At 39.4% G+C, this 20238-nt stretch overlaps 1 protein-coding gene across 14 annotated transcripts in view; it reads left to right on the plus strand.

Annotated features, from left to right (window-relative positions):
* The window catches only part of NAV3 (neuron navigator 3), a 564703-nt gene that overhangs the window by 481539 nt on the left and 62926 nt on the right, over window positions 1-20238 (plus strand). For all 14 annotated transcript variants that reach the window (XM_075495976.1, XM_075495912.1, XM_075495921.1 and 11 more), the window contains 2 exons: window positions 14459-14597; window positions 17966-18242. In XM_075495976.1, the coding sequence (XP_075352091.1) occupies window positions 14459-14597; window positions 17966-18242 (416 nt within the window). The remainder of the gene's footprint in view (window positions 1-14458; window positions 14598-17965; window positions 18243-20238) is intronic.

A 20238-nucleotide genomic window follows, 5' to 3' on the forward strand; every position in this document is an offset into this window, starting at 1 on the left:
AACCTATACGATTCTGTGATTCCGAGTACTACATGAAGTTCACATGAAGTTCTGTTAGATGCAATGGCAACGTTAGAGGTGCCAATTGAAAATCAGAGCTTCGAATGAAGGATAAGACAGCAAGAGTATTTATTGAGCCAGTGAGTTAGCAAAAAGTGCAGGAAGGTCAGAGGTCCTCTGACTGTTCTCTCTGTTTTTCTCCTCCTTTGGAAAAAGTCACAAAACATAGCAAGATGATTGATGAATTGCCTCCGTGATACTGCTGCTCCTTTGCCTTTGCAGTGACTGAAGCAATATAGTCAAGAAAAGGGAGCAGTGTTTTTTGCAGGGGTTTCTTCTGCACTGCTGCAAGGGGAAATGGTAGTCTTGGTTTATTTCTTAGCAATTAAATACTTAAATAAAAGTTACTCCTCTCATAGTTGGTCCTATCTGTTATATTCTAGCACGATAGTCTTGATTGTTACGCAATGTGAGGTTAGCTATGCCTTTACCCCGACTGTAGTCCTTCAAAACCATTTTAGGACATTTTGTGATTTATATTTATGCCAGTAATCCTGTACCTTTCCTGGGAATTGAAAGGTGGGGGTTGGCAGTTAGATGTGGAAATTAAGACCTTTCATAAGTGAAAAAGCTGTAGATACTATAAACATTGATTATTTGTAGAAGATCTGTGGTCAGTAGTAGTACATATTGTACATGTTGGGGATTTTAAGAGGTAAGTTTACACTAGAGTTTCCAGCCTGCCATAGCCTGTTCTCGCTATTGCAATACCCTCTGCCCTTTAATTTCCGCTGCTTCCGATAATTTTATGTGGTCTGTCAGAAAGCAAAGATTATCTGAATTTTAGGTTAAATGGGAGAGAACAGGGCAATTTCAGGTGAAACGTAAGTACACAAAGTACTTGAATAATGTAAAGACAACAGACTTTCTCTGCTAGAATTACATGGGAGAATTTTTGCTGCAGGCCGTGTGCCCTTTGTCTCAGCTGTATGTGTCTAGGGTAGAAAGGATGCAGCAATTCAATTCTCCAAACTCTCTGCTCCCTGCTGGTGTCTAGAGCTCTGACCTTTGTAGGTAACATCCATCCTTTTTTCATGCAGGATTTGAGCTTGATGTCCCTCTCCCCTGCAATCCGTCATATTTCTACAGTCTCTTGCTGTCTGGTCTTTTGATGTCTTTCTTGCATCCTAATTCTTTCTGCAACACTGCAGATGAGTATTTTCATTCTTAGTTCTCCTAGCAGATAGTAAAAAGGACTCTAGTCCTTTCTGTTCTCTTTCCAGCAGAACTGCAGGCTTCATGCCTATCCATTACAGGTTTTTTTTCTCTTTTTCCCATGGAAAAACTGCATTGAAAAACAGTGTCGATGCGTTCTTTTTTTCCTGATAATTTTGGATTCACTTCCCCACTTTCATAGCTCCCCTGGCATTGGGTTTTTTGGGCGGTAACAATAAACAGCAAACTTGCTTTTCGTATTACTACAGTTAATTAAAAATTCTCACAGTTGCAAGGATAAGTTGCACTTAAAATGTGTCTTGTTTGCAGCCCCAGTGTAATCACCATTTTGGAGAGATGTTTGAACTGGCTCTGAGATGAGGTGTCCTATGCAGCAAAGTGAGCTGCCTGGAGGGACCCTGCCACCAGTGCCCAGCAGATAACCGCGTCTCCAGCAGGATGCGGTGGGCCTGGCACGTACGCCCAAGGAGATAGACAAGGCTCCTCAAGTGCCAAAGTCTCCTTCCCTTACTGCCTGTATCTGCTGCTACCATTCCTCAATGGTAGCGATGGCTGCGGCGGGCTGGGGAGGACCAGCCAGAGGGCTTTTGTCACCATCATTCACTACTTCTTGTTTGGTCCCGTGACAAAATCCTCTTTCTGCCCCTTGGTGCCGACCTCAGTGCACTCTCCAGTCACCCAGAATCCCTGAGAAACAGCCAGAACCCAATTCCTTGAACATTTGATAGATTCTGACATGTTAGGGGAGTAAATCCACTCAGGCAGTTCTTTATGTGCCTACAGGGATATCAGGCATTTTTTTTCTCCTGCTGAAGATGCTTAGAGGCTAAAATGGGTCCCCTTTTTAAAATCTGCAATCCACACCATGTTGACAAGCTGTGTCAAGAGTGTCTTGAATCCATGAGCACCATTTTTCTCTTTCAGTCAATCTGGCAATAATAGTAATTTTGGTACTTTCATCCCTTGGAAAGAGAGAACTCATAGTGAGATACATTAGTGCTGCCACCTTTTCAGCTGAAAAGGGTGCTTTTAATGTGCTGTTTCTCTGAACTTTGAGCTAAAAACAGCCAAAGGAAATATTCTCTTATCCAGAGGAACTACAACTTTCTAAAGGCTTTGGGTTCTTCTTTTTTTGAAGGAAATTGTTTACAAAACAGAATGCAGCAATGCCTTCAGGAAACATCTGTCACTGTACTAGGAAGAATACCGAAAAGTTTAGGATGCTTCAAATATCGCAATTAGTTATTGCTGTTTGTTGCATATCTATAGAGATTTGATCAAAATTTGCTGTTTCTTTTTAAGGGAATATTTGGCTCTGGTTTTGCATTAAATTATGAGTGAAATGTTTTTTTAATTTGTCACAAGAGAAATTGAAATCTGTTTGCTTTAAGAAAAAAGAAATTATCTTTTTAAAGTTTTGTTTCAAGCATCCATTTTATATTATCCTTTATTATTTTGTTATCTATGCATTTAATCATATGACTAGCATATGGTATAATATTTCATTGAAGATGCTTCAATTTAGAAAAAGGTCATTTTGTTCAGTATTAAGTATACTTTTCCATATATCAATGATATTTTGCCCTGTCACAGTCCAGAAACCCGGGCAATTTACCTGGCCTGCAACTCACTTCCTACAACCCTTTCTTCTCCAGACTCCTAAAAATTGGATAAGGATTAGGTTGAAGCCTGAAGTAATTCTTCCATAAATGAGCTGCTTCTGCCCTCATTGGCAAGATGCTAAACACATGGCACAGGGATTCTTCAAGAGATAATGGGACCAACAAAGATTGGGTACCACTGGTGTATGGAATAAAAATATATACATCTGGAAACTTCCAGTAATAGAATTGATCCCATTTGTGATCTCTGAGCAGAATCAAAATACTATGGATCGACCATTGCTGTTAATGAAAAGTGTTAGTGAAAAGTGGCGATGTAACATAAGGTACATTTTTGTGGCATTTAGAATTGCTGCAAAATCCTGGCCCAAGTCAGGATTAAAGATAACATTAAACTCTTCAAACAGAATTTATCTAAAACTAACCAATGTCAATAATCTAAATGCCCAAATAGCCCTTTAATGCAGAACAAGAAAATCTTTTAACATTTGCAGAATTGAAAAATGTATTAAATAAATGCTAGGATGACTAAAGCTCTGCAAATAAGTTTGGTTCCGAAATCTGTGTTTTCTAAATTCAGCAGCCTGACCTTCATGGGGGAAAAGGCTAGAAGGAATTAAAAATCAGGAAAAAAACCTCAAATCTCAAAACTGAATAAAAATGCTCCATGAACCTATTTATTAAAAAGAGAATAAAGATACGCATAAACTGGATGAACCTTTTTTTTTTTTTAAGCAATCTAGTTTTGTGTAGAGAATCATGTATGTCTGATGTATTTAATTCATATTGCACATTTCCTCTCAGAGAGACTTCTGCTTTGCCTCTGTCTTCACATGGCTCTGTATTTTCATGAGAGTTACAAACTATAATTTTTTGAGCCTTTATGTTTTCTGCAAAGTTTGACTAAAATGAGCCAGAAGTTTTGCCCAGGCGGCAGTGATGAGCAAGGGCCAGAAGGCCAGATGCACAGAGAGTATGGGCATTGAAGCCTTCTTTCCTTACTAAATGATGCTAAAAATCAGGTCATGCAGAAGCAGGAGAAAGTCCCTTTCTACTTTCTGCTAAAGCAGTAATCTGGGTCTTTACTCAGCAAAATCTGGGGAATGAGCAACAAGTGTGAGTGACAGTCTTGGCAAACAAAACCAGGAGAAGAAACAGCTTTGTATTCTGCTTAACGTGTCCTTTGTCAGACAGGTTGTTGTCGTGATGCTGACTGCAAGCAAGTAAGCCTATTTGGCTTCAGATAATAGGCTTACCCTGTTATCTGAAAATACTTGTGTGTATCAAGCTCTCAAAGAGTTTCAAGGGTGAAGATTTTTATTAAGAAGCCCTTTAGGCATCGAACTAGCAGCTTTTCCCACAGTCGCAACTTGTTGCTAAACTCAACAAACCAGCACCTTGTCTTGAGACCTGCAAGGAAAAGCTACGCTAAACGGGGGTGTGCAGGAGGAAGCCCATTGCTTGCAGTTGCTTCCCAGATAAAATTCATCCCACGCTTTCGGAAGAGCTGTGTTTCTGACTGTGCTCACGCGTGGTGGGAGGCATCCTGCTCCCAGGGTGCTCTCCCCACTCCTCGGCTGGCAGGGCAGGGCCATGAGCTCTGGGACCACGTTATGCCAACTGGTAAGAAGGTGATCAGGGAGTGCTGCAACAAGGATTGGAGGTGTCCCACAATAAGTTTTTATTTTCAGCTTACAGTTGTAAAGGATGATTTAAAAAAAGAAAAAAAAAAGGCATGAAATTACAAATGAGTTATAACAATTTTGGTTTAGTGTCTGCCACATCTTTTCATCAGCAGCAAAGGACAATGTGGGTTAACAAATGTCTCTCACAAGCCAAAAGCAACTCCAAACCTTGCTTTACCCCAACAGCAAAGCTGCATAAAACTGCTGGTTTTAAGTGTTGCTATTTCATGGGGAGTTATAGGATGAGTATCATGACCAGAATGAACAGAGATTTACTTCTCATAATTCTGCTAACAGTTATGTACGTTTTTTTCTTCAGATTGAGTTTAATCAGTTTCAAGCAGGAAAAATAAATCCCTGCTTCTGCACATAAGCAAAAATAGGATAGATAGTTCTAGCAACAAATATTCTTGAAAATGAGAGACTACACACAGCAGAGGAGGTTACCAGTACATCAGACTTTGACATCAGGCAATCAATCATAATTACTGGGAGGAGTTCTCCTCTGAACAATTATCAGGAGGATCTGTTTGGTTTCTTCATATGCTCCAAAGACAAAGTTGACTACAGAGCTTTGATTTTTCAGTACCTCCCTCCCAGCTGAGGCTGTGACTGGCAGTTTGCAAACGTGAACGGCAAATTCTGCTTATCTCAGGGTATTTAAGGTGCTGGTTTCAATATGGTTTTCCTTCAAATACAAATGTGGATCCCATGAGATGTTTCTTTATGCTTGTGCGATTTCATTTCTCTCTTCACTTTTGGGGATGCGAATTGACCACATACAAAGTGAAGAATGACATTTTTACTTCTTACAGTGATAAGGTAACAAGGAATAAAGTTTTATATTGCTTTTGTATCTTCTGAAGAACTGTATAGGCACTGTAATTTGTTTATTTCTGTCCATTCAACTGATGTTAATTAACTTGTCTGAATCTGCATTTGAAAAATTTAAACATCTCTTGGATCCAAACAGTGTATTAAAAACATAACAAACAGCAGCAGGAAGATAATTCCATCAAAAGCTTTTCTCCCTTGGTTTGTTATGATATTGTCAACAGTTCTTGATGGAATTACTTCCTTACATCTTGCTTCAGCTCATATATTACTATTTTCCATAGATTGTTTGAAATGTAATTAAAAATGGATGCTGTTCATCTGCCTCATGCAAAAAAAAAGAACCGTGCATTCCAGAAACAAAATATCCTTTCTAGTTGGATATTTATTATTTTATTCAAGTAACACTTGCCTAAATTCTATTTTGCAAAGTTCCTTCTTGTGATTGTTGATACATTCTGTTATTAATTTAGAGCTAGTTAATGACTTTCTGCTGTCCTATCCATGTCAGATTAAGCGTTGTATTCAGAACTAAGTGGAAACCAGAAGGGGTTCTGGCAAAGACTTATTCAGATTGTGAGGTGTGGGTATGCAGGTTTTGCAAGGTATGTGTAATTATCACAAGAAATGTAAATCTTCCATCAATTCATTCTTTTTTCCTGCAGGCTCTAAAACCAAATTATTTCTTAAAGCACTTACTAAATGCTTGGAAGGAGAAATATGGAAATACATTGACCTTGCAAAAATGCATTTTGCTCTAATTGTGCTCTTGGGCTAGAAGTAATTTCTGTAGTAGGATATAATTTTCTAATTGGATCTTCTTATAAAAAAATTTCAATCGTGAAATAAAAAATCCTCCCAAAGTGATACTGCATGAAAGCAGATGCATAAAGGGATTGCTATTCTTTTTAATTGTAAACAATTTTCCTTAGAATATGCTGAATGCATCCATTTTGAAATGTACATGGCATGATTTTCTATCCGTGACCTCAAAGTAATTCAGGATTAACGCTTCAGTGGTTGCCTTGTTTGGGTATGACAGGTAATGCATTACACTTGCTGAGGAAAAGGTGGTGAAGTATGAGTCCAACTGGCTATGTTTTCATTTAGCTGCGAGGATAGAATAGCTATAATGAAATTTATAGCCCCGGCAAGTTTCTGGTTTGATTCAGGGCCTGGGCTTTGGCTCTCAGCCTGTGGATTGAAACAAAGTATTGATTTTATGAACTCTGTGCCATCCTGAATCTGTCTGTGAAGGGTCAGTGTAGCTGTTTTATAAATAATGAGCAGCTGAGCTCACAGTAAAAGATTTAAAATGGATTAATTCATGATGAATTGAACTTTGAAGGAGAAAGTTTGCCAGCTGATATATTGGCACGCTAGTGAGGAGTTGCTTTGAGTAAAACAGTCCAATTATTTTCTTATCTTTTTTTCTTAATGAGCTAAGAGATCATTTCTGTTCTCAAAAGTCAATTAGGGGAGTAGCTATAAAGTCTTTATTTTAGGCTGAATCCTGCCTTACTCTCTTGAAATGTGTCCTGAAATATGGGTGTCAGAGAGGATGGTTCATGACAGCAGCCTGGACTGCATGCTAGTATTCACTTTACTGGTGTGCTGTAGAGAAGCAACGTCCACCTCCATGGAGTGGGTTGTGGAGGCTGATTTATGCACTGCATTCCCTGTTTTATGGATTTTATGTGTGTGGGACTAGCTTAAGCACAGACTGATGGTCAACCAGTTCTATCTTCCTCTTGCAGGGCTTAACTTGTATGAGTAGAGTAAGGAAAGGTGTACTAAGTTCAAGCTTTCTACTCTGGGCATCTAGTTTAAGTCCTCTACCTCGCTCATATCTCTCCAGTCTTTCCTGCTTACCCTTTGGATATACCTGCCTTTGTCTGCTGACTACCTAGGGGATTAAATGCCAACCTTTGATTTCCTAACTCACATTCAATGTAGATGTCTTGCACATCACTGACACGAGTTGTCTTACACTCCAGGTAGCTGCTCACTTCACGGGTGGCTCAGTTTGGGGATTTTGCCTTTTTAGGGCACTATTGGCTAATTGAAATAACTATCCACTATAACTAAGGGTGTCCCAGTCTTAGCCACTGCAGTAGACTAGTGTACTAACATCTTATTTGGCAAACATGGTAGTAGGCTGTACTAGTCAAAGCAATTACTTGTGTTTCTTGTACCTCTACTGTTTCTATGAACAATGGTATAGAGATATCCAGAGGCTCTAAGAGAGGGACATGGAGACTTGCATCATCTGAGAATTCATTAAGATAAAACAGCCAGCTGTGTGCAGCCAGAGGAAGGATAACACCTCAGTGCTCATCTTTGATCTGCTCTTAGTATGGATTTGTAGATCCTCAAACACACACTCAGGAGTTAAGTTTCTCTTTAGGCCCGCATGTTACTCTTTTGTCATAATTTCAGTTATCTTATTTGTCCTCTAAGACCATTCCCCCCAGCAACAGAAGTACACATGGGCACTGCCCTGTATGTACCCACTATGGTAATGAACAATTTAGAAGTGTTTCAAAGTGTTTTCACGTTTTGAAAGCTCAGAGTTGCTATAAAAAGCAAGTAAAGGTTGTTTTGCTAAATGTGTTTGTTCAGATTCCCTGAATCCCAAATCCACACACAAGTCCCTGGGGATATGTGAGTTCCTCTGACATTAGCAAGAATGTGACTAAGGATTTCTCATTCCTAAGCAAGAGACGCAAGGATCGTAGGTCTACTACTGTGGTCTAAAGCCTTTCATGTGCAGTACAAAGCATGTGACAAATAAAGTGCTATTTTTCATTCAGAGTTACAAACCTCCCTAGACAGAACAGTTATTCTGATTAAATGAATGCTTTAAGAGGAGAGGTTTTGTTTTTGTTTCTAGAGCTGTATTCTGCAAGCTGTAGTTCCAGCTTCTGCTTGCAAAAATGGGTAATGAACCAAAGAAAAAAATGCCAGCAACTTGTCAACTATGCCAAAGGCTGAATGCATTGAAGGAACCATACTTTTCCAGCAGACGTGATAGCACATTGATTGGGGCCTGTCTGATAATCTGCTTGTGAAAAGCTTTTTCATTTGCATACCTAGGCCACTTTGGCTGGAGGTGCTCTCAAAAATTAATGAAGTACGCCAATGTTGAAATGAATTCCAGGCATTGACCCAGCTTATCAGTATGGTGGACTTCACTGAGCTGGCAAGTTTAAGGGCTTGTAGGAAAATGCTGAAAATAGAAATAGGAAGGGTGGAAGGAACAATCATTGTAGTTGGGCGCTCTGCCATGTCTTGTCTGCAATTAGAGATTGCTTTGATTTTCTGAAACAAGTACTGTGAAAGGAGGATATTTTAGATATCCATGGAGCTAACACAGATTGTTACTACCATTTCCTCTTGTCATGCACCTTCAGGATTCGTTGCTCTCCCAATGCAGTGCATTTTGTATTTTCAACCATCATGCAAAACATCTAGAAAAATTTGTTGCATATTTCTGCAGGTCTTCATTATGTAGGGTACGATCAAGTATTATCTGGCTTGTTTCATTGCATCTTTGTCCTAGAGCTCTGTTGCTTGCCCACCTTCTGTGTGAAATAATGTCTTATCCCATATAAGATATTCCTCATTTGGTTCATGTACTTCAGCGTCTGAACTCAGAATTGGATCATTTTCAACCAAATACTTGTGGAAAGCAAACACAAAAGTGTCATGAGCACAGCTGAGTGCAATTTATCTTTCCATTTGAGGAAATACTTGTGGGAATGTGTTTATAATCTTTGTCCAGCTCTACACGCTGATGTTAAGCACGGGGTATTTTGACTTCAGACACCTTGCTATTTCTAGAACAACTATGCAGTAGAAAGGTCAATGAGAGGATTATTATGGGGAGATCTTTTCAGTACTAATGCACACTAATGAAAGTGAGGCAAAGAGTGATAGTGGAGACTAACCAATTTTGTAGATAGCAAGTTGTGGATTCCTCAACTTCATGGAGTATTTGATATGATCAAGGAGTTGGAACTTTGCTTGAAGCATTTGGAGCAATTTGTGGAGCATTGGAATGTGTACAATATTCATAGCCACCTTCAGCAATTAGAGACTATGCGGAAGTCTTCTCCAGCAGAAGTATTATCTCTTGCTTCAAAATGGGCAAGAACTGTTCAGATTTGAAACGTGCAGGCTAGAATTAGAGGATGAGTTTTAGCTAGTGCAAATAATCTCATAGGCACACCTAGTGCATCAAAGAAAAACACAGATCTTCTAAGCAGAAAGAATATTGGTAACATTACTGTGAAGAGCCTGGTCAAACTCAAAGAGCATGAGTTATGTTTCTGGATGAAGGCTGTAACACAGTGGCCATAAATCTAACCAGGGGATGAGAGGGAAGCCACCCCTAGATGCCTATCACGTGGCTGGACACACTTTTTCTAGCTCCCAAGGTGAAGGGGCATTCCTACTGCAGTACAGCTTGCCTGCTCAGATTCAGCCCTGTGTATGACTGAAGTGATGGAATAATTATCAGAATTATAAAGTTGATAAAGCTGAATGTTACTCATGCTGTGCGAAAAGAACTTAATGAGGTTGTAAAAGCACTCAGAAGTAACAAAAGGGTTGCCTGTGTAACCTTAATTCAGATTTCTTGTGCACATAGGTTTTCAGGCAATCATGGTTTGGTCAACAGCATCCTCCAGTCCCTAAAGTCCTTATTTTATATAATGTGTAGATTGGGGGTGTTCAGTTGTAAAGCAGTTATTTGGCATTTTGTGTATTCCTTGTTATTTATCATGTGCAGCCCCTTATTTTATTTTTCATATGCCATTTGAACATTTTTCTAAAGAGAAAGGGGCTCTTCTAAGGTGCTTTTTAGTGTAGTGTTTGAGTATCCGCAGTTATCAGAGACTGTGTTTTCAAACTCATGTGTGCATGTATTGTGTCCATTTTACAGATGGAAAGCTGAGGTACAACAATAGTAAGGCCAAAAATAGATGCTGGCTTTTGACATGCAGTTTGAGTTGCTGGTAACCTAAATTTTAAGATACCCCTGCAGCAAACTATAGGTTCAAAGCACACATTTGCATGCATTACATCTTCGCAAGTCAGATGCTAAGCTCTAAAGAAAATTAGAAGTTCTATATTGGTGTTCAGCTTGTTAAAAATGTTGGTTAAAGCAGTCACCTAATATCTTGCAGGTTGCAGGGAGTCTGGTACACCAGGGGCTTCAATCATGCTTCATATAGTCCCTTTTGTTACAGAAGTCTTTCAACTTCTTTGAAAAATGACAGAAGGCAGCTTGCTTTAATGCAAAATTCAGATTCATCCCTAGAGCAGACCTCTTATAAGCACTAAATTAATGAAGCATTTCTAGAGAGAAAATAGTCTGTGGTTGTATTATCAAAAACTGTGTTGTTACATACATCCACAATAAGAGTAGTGACTGCTGGGCTGTTTGCTTGCTCTCCGTTTGCTGATTTGAACCCAGAACTAGGCAACACGCAGCAGGCTGAGCTGAGCTGCTGGGTAGGGAGGAACCTTTGGCCAGTTAGTTGAAAAAATTCTCTGTTAGGCATATGCAAACAGTGATTTTGAAGAGATTTATAAGTTCTCCAGATTTGAGAGGATTTCTTCTTAGAAACAGCAACGTGCACATCCTTAATGTGAAGATTATGGCTTGCTGAATGTCAAGGTTCTTTTCCAGTTCTTCCTGGGATCCAGGGGTTTCTCAAATAAAAAGTTGCCAGAACTTGTCAAAACAGGGCATTTCTCTCTTAGCCTCAGTGTCCCAGATAGCTGAACTGCATTTGTTGACATTTTCTTCTAAAGAAATCGACCTGAGGCTGACACCCAACAAGAAAAAAAAAGCAGATTTTGCCAATGTTTTAAGTAGCTAAAATGCGGTTTTAAAAAGGGAAGTGGTGTCAGGCATTAATAAGCAGCGGTGCTAACCCGACCTGTCATAAACTCTGTAGGATGCATGAAAAAGAGAAAAGTAAATGAAAGATAAAATGAAAAAGAAAGCTGAATCTTAGCCAGTATATTAAAAGCCTATATTAAGTCCCTTAGGTACAGTTTGACAATGAATATTGTTTTGATGAGGGGTAGGAGGAACAAGAACAAAAATTACAGTGAGAATTTGCTGCAGACTCCCAAGAATGGGTTTTCAATCTCAAGGTGATGCACATCTAATTTTACCAGATTTGTTTGTCATACATTTGCTAGTTTAAAGGAGAAATGAATCATCAAGAATTTTTTCCAAATTATAAATAAGGCATCTTCATTATCCAAAAATTATATCAACTCATCAGATAGCGACTATACTATCTAGATATCAGGAAAGAGGGCTGAAAAGGTGGAAACAGTAAGTGCTGAAAGATAAAAGATTTAAACTTAAACCAACTTAAACCAACTCTGGACAATGCACTAAAATAAGCATAGAACAATGATCTTCATTGCCAAAAGGGTGGCTGATACGGTCTGGTTTTTTGGAGTTTTCTATTTTTACTATGTATTTTCAAAAGGTTGGTACAAAACATTGCTTCAAGTAGGAATCAGTTTCTCTAATGGTCCTTAGAAAAATGCCATACAGGAAAGAAAGAGGGTTTGGATATTCCTGGGTTTTACATGCATACTGAATATTAGTAGAACTTTGGGGGTGTGAAAGCCCCCAAATTTAGAAAACATCTTGAGCACCTATCATAAGAGAAGAAAAAATCCAGACAAATATAGTGATGACTCTGAAAGGTCAGTAGTGGAGGTGTCAAAATAATCTTCTATATATCTTACAAGATGGCCGTGAGTGTTCCCAGAACCCACTAATAATCCACTGGTGAGTGAGGTGTGATGAGCGTGAAACACCACAGAGTAACCATAATAGAAAGGAAACATGATCATAGTATTTTTTGCCTGAAAACCTCAGCTGTGGAGAACATGTTTATATTTTTTGAATCAGCTGAACTATTTCAGAATTTAGAAAATGACTCAGAAAACTGATGACCAAGTATTAATTGACATGAATGTCCTACATTAAAAGTTCATGTGGCTTGTGAAAGTACCCAATATATCTCATTTTGGATCTGGCTTATGATTTGTTTTTTTTTTCCTTTTTAATAGTATCTTTTAATGGGGGCATATTATCTTTTCTAAAACCTAACCACATTTTATATTATTTATGTTTTTATCCGTCTTTAAGGTTCTCAGTCTTAACACTGTTATACAAGGTATATTCCCATGTGGTACACAGCATTTGAATAATGGCTTTTAGCATCAATAAAATTCCGTATCACATTAGACAGTGAAAAATACAGAAAGTATAGATGACTAGTGCTTTAGAGATGGTTCTTAGATGAATGTGGGCAACCTATAAGGTATGATATTATAATTGCTTAGATATTAAATTTTATTATTAAATCACTCGTGTGTATATTACCTGGAAATGTTGCAGAAGACATATTTATTTGTAGTCATTGTACTCAACGGTGGAAAGTGCAGCACTGTAATAAACTCTTGCCCTCTGAAATATGTTTATCTTGTCACTGAGCTGGCTCACTAATGTGATTTTCTACCTTTCATAAAATGAAGTTAATGCTTGCTGCAGTTGCTATGATACAAGACTAGTGCACTGAACTTTCTGGTGCATCAGCATACATTTTGTACCATGCAATTCACCGTCACTACTGTTATGACTTTCTAAAGCCTTCCATGAAGAAGTGGGCAAGTGAATTTAATCTCTCAAAACACCACCTGTAAAATAAGGATTCACAGATATTTTCCTTGTTTGCTCTGAATGACTGGTAGCAGGAGGACTGAGGTTTAACTCAACTGTGGGATTGAATTTTAGATTTTTTGTAAAAGGCAGCTCATGACGTAGGCTACAGCAAAACAAGGGTATTATGTACTCTCTCTTGTGTTTTGAACTTTACCAGCATGCATAAACATGTCACCTAGCTTTGTCTCTCCAGAAGTTATGTGTCTAGAACAAGCTTTGTCAACCCTCTCCTCTCTAGGAAAGGGAAAGACATAAAGAGGCACTTTCAGTGGATAGTTCATCCCACAAACCTGAGACATTTTAAGCCAGGATGAATTACCTCCTAGAGGAGCCGCTGCCTTTGTACTGGTTGGAGAGGGCACCTAGATAGATAGCTTAAATGAGATACCTAACATTTATATAGCTAAAACTGTAGGAGATGAATCCCACTGCAAGTGATAAGGTGAATATTTTTCAAACTCTGTGGCCTGGGAACAATCCAAAACAAGATTAACAGGTGGAGATGCAGCAAAACTGGGAGTATACTGCTGTATATGGCAATAAGCTAAGAGTCATCCTGTAACACCACGGAGAAGCAATTGTGTAGACAAAGGTCTGAGAAACACAGATCAACCTTCCTTCCGTGCAAAAGCAAGGCTTTTGTGAGAGTAGGTAAATGCAATTTCTGTAAGAGTAGCCTTTCTCTCATTTGCATCCTCTGCCTCAATCTCCCAAAGCAGAAGACTTGACAGCCTGTTTCCTGAGAGATGTATAAAGTGTTCTCTGACAACTCTGGTGACTCTATTGTCAGGGAATGCTATTCTGATGACATTGCACCCACTAGACAAAGGCTGAAGACAAGAAAATAAAACTTCTGGAAATACTGGCTTCCTGCTGACAGTTGATTAGGCTGCAGAAGAGATACTCCTTTTGTTTTTCTGTAGCCTGGAAATCCATCAGGTGTTCTCCAAGCTATTAATAATGCTTTGGCTAGCAATACCAGGTAGGTTTAATGGATTTCCCTGCCGGTGTACTGAATGGGATTGCAATGAAGCATGAAACAACCTGTTTTAATGACTTACACTAGTGCTTGCTCAGACCTGATGTTAATTTTTTAAAAGGCACCTGGGTCTTTCATTAATTGAACAAGCAACCACTTGACAGTGAGTGAATAATTAATTAAAAAGTCTGAAAACTAATATTCATTGTACATTAGGAAATACTACTGAAAATTTTCTGGTAAACCTCTTGAAGAATAAGTAATCGCATCTATTGATTTTGAGATGCTTTCTGCCTATTGACACACAGTATGTAAAGTAGATGTGCTCCTTTCTCTGCAGCTGGGATGACAGCAGCTCAGTTAGTAGTGGCCTCAGTGACACTCTTGACAACCTCAGCACGGATGATTTGAATACCACCTCATCTGTCAGCTCTTATTCCAATATAACTGCCTCTTCAAGGAAGAACACTCATGCCCAGGTGAGTAGCTTTTCATTGCCGTTTCTTGTAACACCCCACAAGCGCGCAGGATAACAAAGAAAAACGTTTAGTATCGATGACTCTGAAACAAATGAAATATTCATATTTTACAAACTCCTCTATCACACTTGTGTGCAAGAAGCCCGTGGACCCCGCTGACCCAACCCTGACCCGTGGGCTGACACCTCAGATGCCCTGCTCCCAGGGCACATCCCACTGCTGAAGGGGCCGGCTGGCAAGACCCTGCTCTGCTCGCCCTGGGGGAGCCCCCACTGGTCCCAACCCCAAGAAGCTCCCAGCCCCTGCTGCACCCTAACACAAAAAAACCACAATATGATTGGGCCTGTTATGGGTGGATTTCTACTCACATCATCCCATTTGGACTATCTCTTTCAACAGGTAGCACAATTTAAAATAAGATAGTTTTCACCTTTCATAAGCTGACGCATATCAGGGCAGAAATACATAGGCTGTACTGTCCTTTCCCTGTTCTCTCCACTGGGAGAAAAGAGGCTGAAGGAAGAAGCCCACAGGTGGCAGAGCTTCTCTTGTCCCCAGTTAGGTCCAGGAATGAAAGTGTCCCATGGGCCTACAAGTTGACAATGTATCGTGTCAAAATAGAGTTCTGAACAGCGTACAGCTACAAGCTATATACGTAATGCATATGTGTGTGTGTGTGTGTGTGTGTGTGTATATATGTGTATAAAGCCCTTGTGTTGTGCCAGGTATCCCAGTATTTTTTCCCAGCTCCCCTCAAAATTGCAAGTGATGAAAAAGATAATACAGAATGCTTGCAGGACTCAGTTCCCCCAAAAAAAGAAAGAAAAACAGAAGAGTTAGTCCCAATAGAAAAGTATTCTCTTCCATGTCATCTCCTGTTTGCAGGCAGGGAGCTTCAAGAATGAACACTCAGCATAGGGGAAGAGTTGTTGCCTCCAGTGATTTGATGTCAAGTATTCAGGACAGAAGACTGACACTCCCAATTCCATTTAGACTCCTGCAGGCAGCCAGTGCCTGCAATTCAGAGATCTGTTTTGTAGATGTACATTATGGCAGACTTTGTCAACAGGAGAAAACCACATATTTGTCATTTCCTCCAGACAATGGGGAACTACAGTTACTTTGGGAATGAAGATTACTTTAATCTGCAGCAGGGCAGATTTCAGACCGATATCGTACTCGCGCAAAGATACTCGCACAGATGCCAGCATTCTTTAGCCCTCACCATTGCCTTTCTTACCCCGTCAGGGTCTCTCATGGTTGCTAACTGGAGATCAGCTCTTCCCTTTCACATCAACAGTGATGGCCAGCTAGTCCTGGCTTACTTGTTCCACTGCATCATCATCGTCATGACTGGGAAATCTCAGGCTATTTAACTCTTTGCGGGTCTTTCATTCAAGGGATCTGTTCAACCAGATACCATTTGCAATTTGTTCAGCGATACACAGAGATGCAGCACGTGTTCAAATGTTGCTTTCCTGCCAGAGTTGCTTTATGTTATGAAGGCTAGGAACAGACCTTTTCAGGTCTGCCTTTACCAGGCAGATTAATCAGAACACACTGTACTCCACGCTAGCCTGCATCTCAGTCAGAAGCTGAGATGAGCAGAATATATAAGTATTTTGCCAGCTGTTCTCCAGGTGTAAGACATACTCATGCAACACAGAGATCCCTTTTGCAGTCTTTTTAAGTGATCAGAGCAGTGCAAGCTGGCTATAGCCTGAGGCAGAAATTGCATATTTTGTTGTTGTTTTCTTATTAAAAGAGGATTAACATCACTTTTCAGATCCCATAATCATGAAGAGAGGCTTTTAGAAAGTAGTATACTTATCATTTCTTGGAAATGATGCAGTTTGCTTTAAAAATGTATAGCTATGTGTTTATAACCATTCATTTATGAGAAAAACTTCTGGGAGCATTACAGATGTTGTAACAATAACACTAATGAAAACTTTCTTCTGAAGGACCCTGCAATATTTGCGTAGATGTTTGCTTGGGCTCTTTTCCCATCAATCCTTACCCCAAATCTGTGCTAGCGTCTCCAAAGCACATATGAAATTACAGAAGTGCAGAGAGCTTTTGCATTTTGTATGCCTCAAATGACAAATATGTAAACAGCAACTGATTATTCTGTCGGTCATCTAATCAGTATTAATCCTACTTATGACAGCAGTGCCTAGGAAACAGCCAGAGGGGTCTCTGTGGAGAAGGAGTTGTGGCAACACAGAATAATAAATAGCCCTCCCCTGAATGCGATCAGGTTTGCAGTCCTGCTTAGGTTGGCTGTATGAGGATAGGGCTGTGGTTACATCAGACAAAAGTAATGAAGAGTGATACGTGAGAGCAGCACCACTTTTTGCTGTTAAAGAGGGGCAGAGGTAAGCAGGACTGGTGTGATGATGATGATGTGCAAACAAGGCTTGAGGCTGAGGTCAGGAGGCTGAAGAAAAACACAGGAGGAAGGGTTACAACGAACAGCCTGTCAGCACAAAGAACACGAGTCTTGTCAAACACAGAGGGTAGGGTCAGTCTCCAATGTTTCTATTTAAGCTGCTTTCACAGCTTCTACGTTGTCTGTCTTGTTGGGCTGTTCCTTGCAGCACACCCTTATCAGCACGCACCAGGGAAAGCAGATGCTGCAGGGGTGTTAGGTCCTCACTGGGGCATCTTCCACATGGGTCTGAGTTTTGGAGCAAGCGTGACCCCAGCTGGTTACCTTCACCCCGCTGGTGGGTAGTGCTTGCGTAAGTCTCTCTTCTAGCTGCTCTGCTAGCTGATATAGCTAGAGTGGGTTTCTTGTTGGAAACAATTTGTTTCGGAGGAGACAAACCAGTAGAAAAGCCATCAGCTGTAGCACTGATAATTTTGCTGAAGATGTTAGCCTTGCTCAGTAGTGGCACGACATACTCAGTGCTGCTGGAGCAATATTCCTAATTTGATCAGTGGAAGATTTGCATAGGAAAAGGCATGAAACCAGACTGAGGTGATTTTAGTAGTATATTTAGGAATTCCCCCATTCAAGGTTTTAGTAAAACCTCTCAGCGCAGTAAAATTCAGAGGGAGTTGAGGAGTGGTGAGGGTATCACCACTGATGATTAGAGTAAATTATGTTTCACTTCATTATGGTTTATCTGTGAAGGAAAGAGTTGAAATCTTTTGAAAATAAAAGAAAAAAGAAAAATATCTTCCCAAAATGGGAATGTGTTTAAACTTTTGGGACCAGGATACTAATGTTTTAGAAGGGAAGGTTCCATGGCCCTTGCTACAAACAAATCAATATGCTTATTCTCCTCCCCTCCTGTGATTTAAGAAATCAGCAAACACTGAAGATGCTGAGACTGACCATTTCTCATGCAAATCTCTTGTAGCTGAAGACGGACTTGGAGAAGCGCTCAGTTACGGACAGCGAAACTTGGGGCAGCACTGAAGAACTGAAGAAACCAGAGGAAGATTTTGACAGCAGCGTAGACAGCAGTGGCAAGTGGAAAGGCCTTCCCTCGGGGCTGTCTGAAGAGTCAGAGAAGGGGGGGCAGAAAGCATCTCTCTCTGTTTCGCAGACCGGATCCTGGAGGAGAGGCATGACTGCACAAGTAGGAACAACTCAGTCCAGGCACAAAGCAGGAACAAGTGCGCTCAAGACCCCGGGTAGGAAACTTCTGTAGTTCAGATTACAGCACTGAAAATTAAGGCTTTATACTTAGATTCCATTTATAAGCAGTAAGGGATCTTTAGTGGCCTAAAAATAATTAATGGATATTATCAGTGTGTGACGGACATGAGGAACTGTAAGCATATTGGTAGTTCTTCTCATAAATGACTGCAAGCCAAGATTGTAATAATATATTAACTTGTTCATCTCTACAACTGTTAGTTTGCTACACTGCATGCTAATAGTTTATTAATCATACATGAACGTATCCATAACATAAACTGTGATTACATTTGTTTTTACTATCATTTAAGGACATCAGCTTCTATTAGGGAATTCTTAAAGGTACTTTTGGACTCACGTCTGCCTTATCTTTGTTCTCTAGAAAACCTGTACCTTTGATAATTGCACATATGCATAGAAATGGCTAAAGATTAGAAGCTGAGATAAAAAGGTTTAACATTCAAGTCAGGGGACTCAGAATGAGTGTTTCTGAACTGAAGCTGAATTATCACATTCCAGATACTGCAGGTATTTGATAGTCCATTGGTAAGAAATCGAAAAAATCTTTTTACACACTTTCTTCAGCGTTAGATGAATTCTTACCTTCTTCTGAAAGGCCTCTTAGAACTAGTAGCCACTTTTGCAATCTAGTTTTGAAGCAAAAAATCCAGAAGACATCATTCTTAAGCCCATCTAATCCATCATTTTACTAGGGAAATATCAACCCTTTATAGGACATTTTCTAGACCTTTGTCCTGTCCTGACAAAATAGTGCATAAGCATGCATTAACCGCCAGTTGTAAAGGTACCTAGCAAAGAACTCCTCAGAATAAACTCAAATCCTTTGTGAGCCTCCTTTATTTCTTTGCAGTTTGGAACTGCTAAACATTGGCCAGCCTCTGGTCTGTAAGATCCCTGAGGAACGTTGCTGCAGTCAGTGGTCATATGAATGCAGAAATGACACCTCTGTAATAGTGATTAAAAAAGGAGATACTACAAGGGTTACCACATGCCAAGTTAAGTTTCTCAGATCTTCCATTTTGCTGAAGACGAGCGGGCAGCCACTGTGCAACACAGAATGGAGGCCTTAATTTTTGAAGTATATAGTAATAGTCTGTGTGTTCGCAGTGTAGGAGTCTGATCCGTATCTTGGCATGTGTGTGTGTTTGTGTAGCATAAAATATGCACTGCGTAAAAATATGGGTGGATTTCGTTCTGACTTGTAGGTGTTGGTCTTTATTACAGTTTAGTTCCTTAAGACAAATTAGGCCACCCACCTCCAAAACTTCCATAATCACTTGAAGAGTGAATTAAAAACATTGTTATGCTGAATATGTGTTCCTTATTAGGAGCATACAGTAGATGCTTAAAGACACATTAGAATAGAAGAGAAATGGCATTTTTTTGTCTGTAAAGTTGTTTGTAAAAGTAAGAAGAGGGTATTTCTTTTAAGATAGAAGCAAATACCTCATTGAAAACTTTCTGAATGTCACAATAACATTATGTAGAAATATCTGGTATATAGGTATGTGTCTCTGCAGCACTGAAGACAGTCTCTCAGAAAATCAAAAATCTTGAAAAGATATCAAGGATATGACAAAGACTGTTAACTCATGTAATTGATATCGTTATAGATCAAGAAGTTTCATACCATGACAACATAATCTCTCCCTGATAATTTTGTGTAACTAAAACCAGAACAAATTTAGTTATAAGCTAAAAAATGTAATCAGTGAAAACAAAAGAACTCAATAAGTACCACTAATTTCTACATGCATAATTAATGTCATACTTCTGGAAATGTTAATTACCTGTCATGTTTTATTTTCAAATATTATTTAGTTCATATAGAAATACTATTAATAGAAAAAAAAGCCAAATAAAATTCCTTATGGTTCATTCAGGATAATTTTCTACATCTATGCTCTCCAGCTATATATGAAACTGGAAGTTCTCAGGAGAATTTCAAGCTTTTAATATTTAATGCTT

This window comes from Mycteria americana, chromosome 1 (assembly GCF_035582795.1).
Source record: "Mycteria americana isolate JAX WOST 10 ecotype Jacksonville Zoo and Gardens chromosome 1, USCA_MyAme_1.0, whole genome shotgun sequence".
Classification (NCBI taxonomy): domain Eukaryota; kingdom Metazoa; phylum Chordata; class Aves; order Ciconiiformes; family Ciconiidae; genus Mycteria; species Mycteria americana.